At 39.9% G+C, this 13,380-nt stretch overlaps 3 protein-coding genes across 3 annotated transcripts; 2 read left to right on the forward strand and 1 right to left on the reverse strand.

Moving 5' to 3' along the window:
* The first annotated feature begins 33 nt into the window (after nt 1-33).
* LOC140779086 (oleosin Zm-II-like) lies at nt 34-801 on the forward strand. The gene has a single exon (XM_073124047.1). The coding sequence runs from the start codon at nt 60-62 to the stop codon at nt 540-542; it is 483 nt and encodes a 160-aa protein (XP_072980148.1). The 5' UTR covers nt 34-59; the 3' UTR covers nt 543-801.
* A 400-nt stretch (nt 802-1,201) lies between these two features.
* On the reverse strand, nt 1,202-5,018 carry LOC140779039 (uncharacterized). Its single transcript, XM_073123982.1, has 17 exons — nt 4,899-5,018; nt 4,704-4,822; nt 4,508-4,616; nt 4,339-4,403; nt 4,122-4,160; nt 3,899-3,995; nt 3,705-3,801; nt 3,534-3,597; nt 3,373-3,449; nt 3,117-3,198; nt 2,792-2,871; nt 2,617-2,701; nt 2,379-2,447; nt 2,236-2,303; nt 2,098-2,146; nt 1,534-2,006; nt 1,202-1,456 (listed from the first exon to the last, which is right to left on the reverse strand). Exons 1-16 carry the CDS (start codon nt 4,969-4,971, stop codon nt 1,629-1,631), a joined length of 1,551 nt encoding a protein of 516 aa, XP_072980083.1. The 5' UTR covers nt 4,972-5,018; the 3' UTR covers nt 1,202-1,456; nt 1,534-1,628.
* Nucleotides 5,019-6,382: 1,364 nt separating this feature from the next.
* LOC140778504 (probable glucan 1,3-alpha-glucosidase) lies at nt 6,383-12,826 on the forward strand. Its single transcript, XM_073123249.1, has 6 exons — nt 6,383-8,014; nt 9,162-9,435; nt 9,514-9,649; nt 11,448-11,658; nt 11,760-11,966; nt 12,063-12,826. Exons 1-6 carry the CDS (start codon nt 6,443-6,445, stop codon nt 12,429-12,431), a joined length of 2,769 nt encoding a protein of 922 aa, XP_072979350.1. The 5' UTR covers nt 6,383-6,442; the 3' UTR covers nt 12,432-12,826.
* Nucleotides 12,827-13,380: the final 554 nt, after the last annotated feature.

A 13,380-nucleotide genomic window follows, 5' to 3' on the forward strand; every position in this document is an offset into this window, starting at 1 on the left:
TCTTCTTCCCTCACTTCTTTTCCAGTTCTCTTCTCAAACGAAACCAAAAGGGCGTAACGATGGGCGATCGAGAAAGGGAGCAACGCCACCAGCTGCTGCAGCAGCGTCCGATGGCGGAAGACATCAAATCCATGATCCCCAGCAAGGGCCCCACCACATCCCAAGCCGTCACCGTCGCCACGCTCTTCCCCGTCGGCGGCCTCCTCTTGACCCTCTCTGGCCTCGCCCTGACGGCGTCCGTCATCGGCCTCGCGCTCCTGACTCCGGTGTTCCTCCTCTTCAGCCCGGTGCTTGTGCCCGCCGCGCTGCTGATGGGGCTCGCGGTGACCGGGTTCTTGACGTCGGGGGCACTCGGGCTCGGCGGGCTGTCGTCGCTGGCGTGCTTGGCGAGGACTGTAAGGGGGATGGTGAGTAGGGCTCCGGAGGAGATGGAGCAGGCGAAGAGGAGGATGGCGGAGATGACGGCGCAGGCCGGACAGAGAACGAAGGAGGCAGGGCAGACCATACAGAGCAAGGCGCAGGATGTTGCCGGAAGGACTTGATGAAGTGTTATTAGTAACTAAGAGGAGAGATGGAATGGTTATGTGTGGTTGGTACTTGATGCTTTTGAGTTCGAGGCATGGCGTTTTAGTTTTCGTTGATGTTGGGTTTTCTGTGTATGTGTGTGTGTAGTGTATACGTTGTTTTTTGACCGTTAGGTCGTTCTAAGACTCGAGTTTGTGAAGCTCGCGAGTGGTAAGGAATTAAATTGTTGTCTATGTTGGTTAATAAATAAAACTGAACAACTTTTTGAGCTCAAAATTCACCTAATCGAGTTGTTATTGATGATCTCCCTGCTATATTTTGTTCTGCAGCTAAATAGCTATAAAGAACTCTTCTTCGAGCTTAATACTTTTGGGGCAAGACCCATGGGCCTGCATAAGGAATTATATTGGGCCCCAAATAGTTCAGTTCGATCTCAAGGCAAAAGGACTGGAAAAAATGTTGGGTAAGCTTCACTTCATGTATATATATATATATATATATATATATATATATATATATATATATATATATATATATATATATACACACCACTCGATGTGCATCAGCTAAGCCATTGCCTTGGGAAGTGATGTACGCAGACATCAAAAGTTCATCGTCCAGATCAAAGGAAGTTGTTGGGACAAATAACAAATACAGATAGAAGAGAACTAATTCTTGATAGGTTTTCTTTATCAAGATGACAAAATTGAGATGTTGCTATCGAATATACAACTGAAAAATCACTATAATGCAATAGGAAATCCTTGACATCAATGTGGGTGATATTTATGTCATTGGAAGGCAAAAACAGATTATGGATATAACTACCAAAAGAGTATGAGATATTGCAATCTCAGCAGGGTTCAAAAAGCTATAGTGATAAAACGAACTGCCGCTGGATCTCCCAACCTGTTCCTTTCCGGCTATTATCCTGCATGAACGATAATGAACAAAAATTTAGATGTAAACAATATGAACAGGAAAATTCGTACAAAATTGCAACCTTACCTTTTAATTTACAATTTGTAGATTCATGTACTGATAGCCATTGAATGCACGCATTCCCTATTGATGAAGAGAAGACATGCCAGAGATTAAATATTTCACGATGTACTTAGAAAGTAATCACGAATAGTTCTTCTTTTCAATGAGGGAGGGGGGTTTAGCACAGAAGACGGGCTGTTTGAGGGAGCATCTGGGCTCTTGTGCATCTCCATTCCTTCCATTAGAAGCAACCCAAAATTTCTCTTCCTCCCAGATTCAGGAGTGCTGAATTCTTGTGTTTTAGTATTAACAGGCGAGAGTGAGTTTTCTGATGTTTCCTTTGAAGCACAGGCAATGTTGGCTGTATCTGAAGAACATGTTGCCGTTTCATCTGTGAACAACCTTCTGCCTTCAATATTTGGTGCTGTTACTCTCTTTCTAACAGCTGTTGGAGAATTATTTGTGTAACTCTTTGCCATGCTATTCCAGACGCGGACCTAGTAAATAAGCTAATGTTAGCACTTGGCAGTGGCAAATTTTGAAAATAAGATCATCAAAGGAAAATGCATCTTAGCTAGGATAACTGACCATGAAATCATCAGAAGAAGTCGCTAGCTTTCCAAACTCTGACGAGCACCTGAAGGATTCAAAACAATAAAATTTAAGATAGGTGAAACTTAGGAACTAGCAGACATCGGGAAGCATGAGTTTTCCAAAAGGTCATACCAATCAACAGCAGTAACTTCTCCCTCATGTCCTTTCAGTACTACTGGGGCTGCTGCAGGTTGCTTCACCTATTACAGTCATCGTATGAAATAATGTACAAGTCAAATGAGAGGATCTTCTGTGTACTAGTTTTAACCAAGTACCTGCCATATGTATGCATTGCCATCACCAGAACCACCGAGAATTTGAGTTCCATCAGGACTCATTGCAGACTGGTCAAGCAGATTTACAGAGAGATATTAGCATCCACTAGCACGTAAACAGATGAGTAAAGCAATTGTTTACACATGTAAGTAAACAAAGAGCTTCCTAGAACAAGGACATTAGTTGTCGTCAATATTACAAATTAGAATAGTCGTTATATACTTCCCCTCTACTCACCTTCACAAAGAAGGATTCTATTTTGCTCCCAGAGAAAACATTCACTGGACCTTTGTCAAGGTGAAATACATCGTACAAGTAAATCCTGGCAGGTTCAAAATAAGGATAAAAGAGCAGTTCAGAAAGACTATGTATAAGAGTTGTAGATACTAAACTAACAAATAAGTAGCAGTACCTATTGTCCATGCATGAAGAAGCAATGTAAGAACCACTTGAATCTTGAGATAAGCAAGAAATGCCATGTTGCACCCTTTCCTTTATATACAAAGAGATTTTAAGAATCAGCTAATTGAAGTCATTTGTTATCCAGAATTGAACTCAGTACAAAAAGGTAAGCTTCAGTTTTTGTTAAAGAACAAGCTAAAGCCTCATATTTTGTATACTTTCTGTAGTATATCAATTTGCTTTTCACATGTTGGCCAAGTACGATTTCTCTTTGCTCTAGTAAACCTTCTGTGAATGACTTTCTTTTACTAGTAAATAGAGTACATGTAGTGTACCTTGCCAGTACTAGGCTCAGCATGTGGGCATGTTTGGGTGATAGAAAATTTGAGGTTGCGAGTATCCCAGAATTTCACAACACTGTCGTGAAGCAAGCAAATTATAAGATCAAGTGTGAATCAATCTGATCTAAAGGATCATTGAGGGACAGAAAGATCAAAAGAAGAGTTTAAATTTCTTGGATCTTATTGAAGTTTAGCATCTATAACACCTAAAGAACGGCAGGTGAAAGTAGTCATGGAAGTGCTTCCAAACCTGTCCACTGCTCCAGCACTGGCCACTGAAATTTCATCTTTGAGATAAAGCACTGATGTAATACTCGTCAAAGCAGCCTAAAAACCACAACAACATTCAATAAGATGGCCTATGAGGCTGTGAGAAATAGATCAGCTAGTGAGTAATCCAAATGAACAAACCTTTCTTCGTCTAAGCCGCTTTCCTTGAGCAATAGAATGTGCTTCTTTGACAACTGCAACGCACCTACATAAAAGTAAGCTCGCCGAGTCATGAATCACCTACTCGTTAACTCAGAAAAGTGCATACGGGGCAGTATCAGGTTAAAATTGCAAGTGATGAGGTGGACATACGAGAGGCGCACTTCCCCACGGCTGTTGTTGGAACTGTGCCAGCACCTCAGATCCCAAATAGAAAAAGATCCATCTCGAGAGCCAGATACAAGAAGGTCTGATCCAAATAAAAGCAGCAATTTAAAATACCAATATCATTTTTAATGTTGAACATAAACCAAAATTAAGGATGTAGTCAGCAGGAAAAAAGTTACCAGGATTTGATGAATGCAGACATAGTGATTTTACACTTCCAGAGTGCCCTTTCAAGATTGCCAGACATTTCTTTGTTTCTACATTCCACAGTTTAATCTGATAAAAACATAATCATGTATTAGGAAACAAAATCCTTTGGCATTGAAAGCATATAAATTCCTTGTAAATTTAATCATTTTTTACGAACACGACTATAAACGTGAGTAAATCTCAATAACTTACTGTTTGATCACCTGAAGCAGTTAGTATTTCTTTATCGTCCTGAAATACGAAAGAACTAGCATAAGTATGTGTCGATTAACTTGAAGAGATATATGTAGGCATTTCCTACTCTTTCAACTTCACTCAGAGAACTGCACATCATCTTTTGCTAACTTTGCAAGAAAAAAAATTCTGCATTGACACGTTACCAAGTTAACGAGTTTACCAAGAGCAGTACCTTTATCCAGCACAAGTCAAAAATGGCATTATTGTGAGCAACCCAGTCGCAAACCCTAGCTTCCGCTAATTACAGGGGAAAAAAGACTAATCAGATCGAGCAGGGAAATCTAAAATCCAATCCCTAGTTCATAGAATCATACCAGAAGGCTAAAGTTCCTTTAACCAACCTGATTTCTCCTGACAATGAGCGTAAGAAGGAATACTGTTGCGGGTGTCAAACAAGCTCACGTATCCGTCCTCATCAGAAACCGCGAGAAGGTGAGAGCTTTTCATATTCTACAGAAAACCGAGAAAAAAAAATAGCACCACAAAGACGAAACTTTGCTAATATCAAACCCTAAACTACACAAATTTAGTAGGAACCTTGCAAAAGCAGACGGCAAGCGGAGGAGTGGATGCACCGAAGTGCTCCACCGCCAAAACTCCAGCGCCGAGGCCACCGGACTCCGATGAGAGATCGCCGATATAAGGGATCTTGGAGACTGGAGGGAACGAAGAGCTCAAAAACTAGGATCGTGACAAATGAGGGATGGAGAAGTTTAAGGAAGAGATAGGTACCTCTGAAACCATCGAGCTCTCTTGTTCTGAGATCGCCGAACAAGGAAGATGAATGGGTCCACCTCTGCGCCATCTGAGAGAGAGAGAGAGAGAGAGAGATTTTGGGGCCTTGGCGGTGCAGATGAATTGGTGAAAGAGAGTAGTGGCGGGGAATTGGGTTTTTTCTAGCGGCGGATTGGCGGGAAAGTGTATATTTTGTAGAGCCAAAGAAATCATGTGGGCCGGGTTGGATTTATTTGGGTCAGCCATCCACTCCGACCCAGTTTTGTGGGCCAAATTTCACTGAAATTATGAATAATAAATTTGCTCCTTTATAAAAATAGTAAATTGTGACACCTTTAGAACGAAGTATAAAACTGAAATTATTACCCTTAAAAATTAGTGCAAAACTTTGTTATTTTTTTGTCATACTATTTTATCTAGCTAATTTGTGTGTCATTACCAATGTTATTTTGATAGTCCTCATACTTATTATGAACATTTTGATAATAATTTTATTTTATTATGTATGAGTCTTGTTTAATCATATGAAAATAAGTCATTGTATGTCAAGAGAATTCTAGCTCATTTTCTTCGTTTTAATGTCATCTTAGAAACTAAGAGAAAAAAGATTATTCATCCTAAAGTTTTGCTAGATAGAAGATGGGTGACATTCTATTCTACATCATATATCTATTGTGAGTTTATCTCGTAAGTTTGGAACTTTCTATTTGTGAAGACTTGATATTATATAAAAGTATGTCACTCGATGTTAAGAGAACTCTAGCTCCTCTTCTTTATTTTAGTGTCATCGTAGAGAGCAAGAGAAGAAAGATGATCTATTTTATAGCTTTGTTAGATAGAAGATGGGTAACCTTATATTCTACCTCCTACATCTCTTGTAAAGTTGTTAAAGATTATGATCCATATATATTATGATTATTTAAGTGTTTTATTGTGAGATTATCTTTTTCGTTCTTGGTTCTATTTGAGGTTGTGTTGTGTAGAAAATATTGAGTTTCTACACTCGAAGAAAATGAGGTTCTCGGATTAGAGGACACCAATTTTTCTTCAATTATATAATTTACGAAAGTAATCTTGGTTATCCCGGCATTTGACTTGACCCATGGAGAAGGTCCGTCTGATATTAGAGTTACTAATGAGCAGTTTAAGTGAAACAAAAATCTGATTCACAAAAATCTGAAACTTACAAGGTAAAATCCTAAGGGCAAAATGCTAATTGATTGTTTCAAAATAAAAATAATGTTTTACTAAAGGTGTATTCAAAGTGGATTCTACGAGCCTGTGTACTTAGTATAGTGTGCAAGATAGAGATAAAATAACACATAAATGTGGAATAATATAGGCTTAAGTATATTTTGTTGAATCCGAAGCTTTAAAATGCGATGGAGGCATGAGTCAAAATCTAATGCACATCTTGATCTGATCGCCCTAATGGACGGTTAGCATGTGGCCCGGGTGCATCAATAAATTAGAAGCCCGTCTCGTCCTAAGACACCGATCCATCCCATACCATCACTACCGCTCGCATCTACTCCGCCACCATGACTTCTCCTTTCCAGTCTCTTCTCTTCTCCCTCCTCCTCACCTTCCTCCTCCTCTCCTCCTCCGCCATCGCCTGGAAGAAGGACGAGTTCCGGAACTGCAAGCAGACCCCCTTCTGCAAGCGTGCCCGCTCCTTCACCCCCCACTCCCTCCCCTCCCTCTCCGCGTCCGACGTTACGCTCACCGACGGTGCCCTCACCGCCCGACTCATCCCTTCCCAGCCCATCGAATCGGTTGTCGATGGTTACCCTCAGCGCCCCCTCCTCCTCCGCCTCTCCGTCTACCGCGGCGGCATCCTCCGCCTCGAGATCGACGAGGACCCTTCCCTCTCCCCCGTTGCCCGCCGTCGATTCCGAGTCCCCGACGTCCTTCTCCCTGATCTCGACTCCAATCTCCGCCTCTACCTCTCCCGCATCTCCTCCCCGTCGTCGGGAATCAGTGCCTTCTACCTCGGTGACGGCTTCGAAGCCGTCATACGACACGATCCCTTTGAGATCATCGTCCGCCGGACCGACACGGGCGAAACCGTCCTCTCCTTCAATTCTCACGGCCTCTTCGACTTCGAGCAGCTCCGAGCGAAGAATTCCGAGGACGAGGACTGGGAGGAGCGGTTCCGGAGCCACACTGACACCCGGCCCCACGGGCCGCAATCCATCTCCTTCGACGTATCTTTCCACGGGGCAGAATTCGTGTACGGGATCCCGGAGCACGCCTCTAATTCGCTTTCCCTTCGTCCCACCCGCGGCCCTGGGGTTGAACACTCCGAGCCCTACCGGCTTTTCAATCTCGATGTGTTTGAGTACCTTCACGATTCGCCTTTTGGGATTTATGGATCCATCCCTTTTATGCTCTCTCACGGGGCGAAGGCTTCATCCGGATTCTTCTGGCTCAATGCTGCAGAGATGCAGATCGATGTGCTTGCTCCTGGATGGGATGATCCTGACAAGCCGGATACCGGGAGGATAGACACGCATTGGATGAGCGAGGCCGGGGTTGTAGATGCCTTCTTTTTTGTTGGGCCGGGACCAAAAGATGTGCTTAGGCAGTATGCAAGTCTCACGGGCACCACGTCGATGCCGCAGCAGTTTGCCATTGCCTACCACCAGTGCCGGTGGAATTATCGCGACGAAGAGGATGTTGCGGGGGTTGATGCTGGGTTTGATGAGCATGACATACCGTACGATGTGCTCTGGCTTGACATCGAGCACACTGACGGCAAGCGCTACTTCACTTGGGACAAGGTGTTGTTCCCAAACCCGGAGGAGATGCAGAAGAAGCTGGCTGCTAAGGGGAGGAAGATGGTTACTATCGTGGATCCGCACATTAAACGCGATGACTCGTACCATCTGCACGATGAGGCTACAGAGAAGGGGTATTATGTGAAGGATGCTACAGGAAAGGACTTTGACGGGTGGTGCTGGCCAGGGTCGTCCTCATACCCTGATATGTTGAACCCGGAAATACGTGAGTGGTGGGCCGAGAAGTTTGCACTCAAGAATTACAAGGGCTCAACTCCTTCGCTGTATATATGGAACGACATGAATGAGCCGTCGGTCTTCAATGGCCCTGAGGTATGCCCCATAGCACCTCATCTTGGCTATGAATGGTTAAACATTTACTTATTAATATGGATTCATTTGTTCTAGTGATTTTAGATACTTGTTCTACGAGAAATGATTGCTTTAAGTAATATGTTAGCACATAGATTTTGCAAAGGCCTATGCAATTTGCTGAGAGTGATGAAATATATCCTGCTAAGGTGCTGATAAGCTGGAACTGGAAGCAATATAAATATTAATATCCTAGTCTAAATACCCTAGAATTGGATTGTCCAGCTGGGGATAAACAGTTCATGCATGAGAGAAGTAAATGGATTTGTTTTGAAATGACTGATGAAGTGATTAACTTGTAACTGACATTTTTCTTAGTGAAAAATAGATGAAGTATGACATGAGGCAAAAGAGAAAGACTGGAATCATTAATGGCCTCAGGACATGCTAGGCCTTCAGTATAATGGTGCCCAAGAATATCACCCTATTCATAAAGTTTCCCCTATTGTGATTGGCATCAAAGTAGTGATAATAAGACAAAATGGAGATATCAATAAGAGGCTCTATCTAGCTGGCTTTGGTAGTCTTGATGACACAGAGATTATTAGACTTAGCTGAGATAAGAGGGACTGGCAGATCTGTAGGCATAATAGTTCTAGCAAGCATCTCTTATTAATCTTGTTGATGAGAGGCATGCAGTTGGTTACTTTTTCACTCGAAGTGAATTACCTTATCTATTGTTAGTACTCACTTTTGGGTTGCATAGAGTTACAGTAGAACTGCAGGACCTTGATGTGTAAGAAATTGATTTGTTGCTAAATCTTATGTCATTTGTTGCAGTATGTTCTGTTGACTACAAAAGTCTAACTGTACATACTTCTTCATCAATTGATTATTGTTCTACACTCTACAGCCTGTCTTACTCCCTCTCGTTTTCTGCTACTAATCTTAGGCACTATGTGCACATAAGAAAGTTTAATAAAGCTTTTATTGTTTCCCTTTTATCCAAATGGCAGAACAAGTTTGCTTTGACATTTCATATCTTCAATTGTTGCCTTTTTTTACTCATTGAAATCTGCTTGGACTTGGTACTTTGGCAATCAGCCCTGTCAAACACAAAATATTGTTTTGCAGTAGTGTTTTATATCACTGTGATATTCTTTGCCAGGTAACCATGCCCAGGGATGCAATACATTATGGTGATGTAGAACACAGAGAATTGCATAATGCATATGGGTACTACTTCCATATGGCTTCATCTAATGGACTTCTAAAACGAGGTGAAGGAAAGGACAGGCCATTTGTTTTGTCGAGGGCTTTCTTTGCTGGAAGTCAACGTTATGGTGCAGTCTGGACAGGAGATAATTCTGCAGACTGGGACCATCTCAGGGTCTCTGTTCCAATGGTCTTAACACTTGGTCTCACAGGAATGTCATTCTCTGGTGAGTAGATCTACAATATGACTCGTGGGCAGGGACCTTATGTAGATGGATGGTGTCTAATATTTATAGTTTATACAGGTGCTGATGTTGGTGGATTCTTTGGGAACCCAGAACCGGAACTGTTGGTGAGGTGGTACCAGCTAGGTGCATTTTATCCTTTTTTCAGAGGTCATGCTCATCATGACACCAAGAGACGAGAGCCTTGGCTATTCGGGTAATTTGTTGATTGTTAAGCATTAAGGAACTTTGAATATTAAAGCTCCAAGATTGCAGCTTAACCCATAATTTCATATAATACATGAATAACCAATTTGTTTTTCTTATGTGATTAAATTTATCTTTTTTAGTTTTGGTATTGCAGTCTTATTCAATTGTACATATTGTCTTTATTTAGCTTACTCCATGTTCCATGACAACAGGTTTCTATCAGTTCAAGGACTTAAATACATCTAAAATTCCTGATTATCTTTTTGAAATAGATACCATTCATGTTGATTATTTCTTTTTGATTCGTTACAGTGTGATGTTTTATCTGAACCAGCATGAATACAAGTCCTTCACTCTTTTGAGTTCAACCTTCTATTTTATGAATTATTCGTCATAGATACTCTATATTCCTCTTTAGATTAATCAGGCTTCTAAAAATCGTGTCTGGATGTGGCTTTAGTAAGCTTACAAGCATTAGTTCCTTGCCATTGTTGATCCTCGTTTTCTTTTCCTTTGATTGCTTTTCTACAGTGTTAAGGTGAATTAACATGGACTGATAATGCCCTTTATTACATCAATACATCACATTGCTTTTTACCATATAAATGGGTTTATGAATTCTAGGTTGCCAGATGCTTATTAGATTCTTGGTGATTTATATGAGATGCTCAATTTTGTGCCTTGTTCACTATGGTGTTAAAATTGCTTTACTGAACTGTACATCCCTCAAAACCAAGTATATAAAATAACTTCATCCTCCTTATATCTGCATACATCATACAACCATAGAGCCAGCAGTTAGTATGGAAACTGATTTACAATTTTTATAGGATGTAATGTCATGTAAGCATGAATACCTTATGATATGGATACACTAATATGACAAATATTGAAGCATAAGGATATGATGCACTAAGTACACATCGCTCATATATGTATATATTTATGTCCACATATTTATTAGTGAATTTGTGTACTTGCATTTTCTTAATTGAGAAAATAAGGAGATCTCCAATTTATTCATTAAAAGAAGAGTGTACTTGTGTACTTGCATTTTCTTAATTGAGAAAATAAGGAGATCTCCAATTTATCCATTAAATAATACCATTCATTACAAAGGCCTATTATAATTAAGTAGTATATGACTAATTAAGATATGAGATAAACAAACAAAATTAATTTATTAAATTAGAAGAAATTGACCATTGCAATGTGATTTCCTAATATAAATTATAAAGTAAACAATAATAGAGATATAAGATAAACAAACAAATTTAATTGATTAAATTAGAAGAAATTGACCATTGCAATATGATTTCCTAATATAGATTATAAAATAAACAAGCTAACTCAATCTGTTCATAATTTTTTTTTATAAATCTGATCTTTTCACAAAAAAGAAATCTTTTAGATCTAATCTTTTCATAAAATAGTTTCTTTCTATTTGACTTATACTGATAGAAATCTTGGAAGTATCAGCAACATTCATTTTATTTTCAAAAAATTGGATACTTTAAAAAATTATCTGATGTGTATCCGGAAGTATCTCACAAAATCATATCCAATATGGATACGTTGAGGATATAGAAGTATCCGTGTTTCCTAGCATGTCATACTTTCATCTGGTAATAAATAAAACTTCAACGTCTTGTTAGGAAAGCCATCGATTTGGGACTGGTGTGACTTCTTTCTGTCAGCACAACTTTATCAGCATAGAATTTTCTAATGAATCTTTTCTGTACAGCACCTCATTCCAAGTAACACTCTTCAAGATAATTGAAAGTAGGTTTGTCTAATTACTGCAGGGAGCGGAAAACTGCTTTGATGAGAGAGGCTATACACATCCGTTACTCTTTGTTACCATATTATTATACACTTTTTAGAGAGGCTAGTGTAAGTGGAATCCCTGTTATGCGTCCTTTGTGGCTAGAATTTCCTGATGATAAAGAAACTTATAACAATGGTGAGGCTTTCATGGTTGGCCCGAGTCTCTTAGTGCAGGGGATTTATCACGAGGTACATGGTTTTGTTTTGTTACATTTTATTGTTCTTATCATTCATGCAACTCTAAAAGCAAGTGGATGCAACTATCTTATCTGGGCTGCTGATGTTTACAGGGGGAAAAAACAGTATCTGTTTATCTGCCTGGCAAGGAGTCTTGGTACAACTTGAGAAATGGAGTTCCATACGCTGGAAGTGTATCCCACAAGCTGGAAGTTTATGAAGATAGCATACCCAGTTTCCAGAGAGCTGGTACTATCATACCAAGAAAAGACAGATTCAGGCGAAGTACCTCTCAAATGGTGAATGATCCCTACACTCTGGTACGCCTGTCCTAGCCTAGTTGCACTTTGCAGTTAAGAAGATAATCTATTCAACTGAGCTTTGTCTCACTGTATTTCTTTGCAATATACTATCAGGTGATAGCGCTTAATAGTTCCCTTGCTGCGGAAGGGGAACTTTATATTGATGATGGCAAAAGTTATGACTTCGAGCAGGGGGGTTTCATCCAACGCCATTTTGCCTTTTCTGAGCGCAAATTAACGTCAAGTAACATAGTACCTGCCAATTTGGGTGAGAAGAAATTCTCATCTGATTGCATTATTGAAAGGATTATATTTTTGGGCTTACCATCTGGTATGAAGAAAGCTGTGCTTGAACCTGGAAACTATGAAGTGGACATTGAACTTGGTCCATTAAATCTAAGGGGAGGGTCAAATTCTGTTGCATATACCATTCGAAAGCCCAATGTTCGTATAGCAGATGATTGGACCCTGCGGATATTATGAAGTTTGTAACTCATTAGTTTGACAGATGAGGCTTATATCACTTTCAGGAACATAATAGATCACGTCATTTATGACCTTCTAAACTGTTTCTCATTCATGTATGGAAACAAAATTTTGTTTTTCTTCTTGCGGAGTCATGATTATTGTTTGTGGTTGCTGCGAATTTCCCGCTATAATCATTGACAAGCTTGGCCTACTTTTGGCAGTTGACAAGCAGGATAAGTCATAGTTACGTGATCTTCAGATGTCCAGCCATCCAGGTTAATGAGTCACTTGTCTTCTATTTTTCTTATCATTTGTAGTTCTTCTCCACGAGTCGATGGTGAATGTGATGTGCAAAGAATGTACTCTCAGATATTTAATAGCAAATATGTTATCTTGCTATCGAATAGTAATTCTTAGCCTTTTCTTTTTGGTTTTTCATGGGTGAGAACTAGGTATAGTGTATCGATTGAACCATCTGATTTGTGCTCACTTGCTTAAGTCAGTGAACTTGCAATGCGATTGAGAAATTCTGATTTTCTCTTGTTTGTTTGGAGATAGCAAGATTCTATTATGCTTGAAGTCTTGATTCAAGTCTGATAAGTTGGAAATAAGTACTTAGTAGGACAATATTATGTGAACTTTGCTTTTATATCCTCAGGTCTAGTTGATCTAGTTTCCATTTTATTTCAAAAGCTAGAGTAACCGAGTGAAACCTTGTAAACAACCAAACTCTACTAGAGTTGTTAGGTATTATTTTATACCGCCAAAGATGTTGTAAGATTAACTTCGATTTTAAATAATTATTGTGAACATATTTATTTGGTGGCTTATGATTTTGCTCAGCGATTTAACATGGTTGATGACTCAGTGATATGATTGGCTTGAAAAAGCAACTTGAAGCATAATGATTTAAAACATTGTCTTAATGGCGTGTAATTCGGAGCAATAATTCGGCGACGCACAC

This window comes from Typha angustifolia, chromosome 15 (genome assembly GCF_048772165.1).
Source record: "Typha angustifolia cultivar Huaian chromosome 15, ASM4877216v1, whole genome shotgun sequence".
NCBI lineage: Eukaryota > Viridiplantae > Streptophyta > Magnoliopsida > Poales > Typhaceae > Typha > Typha angustifolia.

Bases quoted from the DNA above. Each gene is read 5' to 3' on its own strand.
- LOC140778504 (XM_073123249.1), top strand. From the start codon at position 6,443: ATGACTTCTCCTTTCCAGTCTCTTCTCTTCTCCCTCCTCCTCACCTTC. The intron at 9,436-9,513 runs GTGAGTAGATCT...TAGTTTATACAG, and splicing joins CACAGGAATGTCATTCTCTG to GTGCTGATGTTGGTGGATTC. The intron at 11,659-11,759 runs GTACATGGTTTT...TGATGTTTACAG, and splicing joins TGCAGGGGATTTATCACGAG to GGGGAAAAAACAGTATCTGT.
- LOC140779039 (XM_073123982.1), bottom strand. From the start codon at position 4,971: ATGGCGCAGAGGTGGACCCATTCATCTTCCTTGTTCGGCGATCTCAGA. The intron at 4,617-4,703 runs GTTCCTACTAAA...GGTTTTCTGTAG, and splicing joins TTGCCGTCTGCTTTTGCAAG to AATATGAAAAGCTCTCACCT. The intron at 2,304-2,378 runs GTACTTGGTTAA...TGACTGTAATAG, and splicing joins GCAATGCATACATATGGCAG to GTGAAGCAACCTGCAGCAGC.
- LOC140779086 (XM_073124047.1), top strand. From the start codon at position 60: ATGGGCGATCGAGAAAGGGAGCAACGCCACCAGCTGCTGCAGCAGCGT.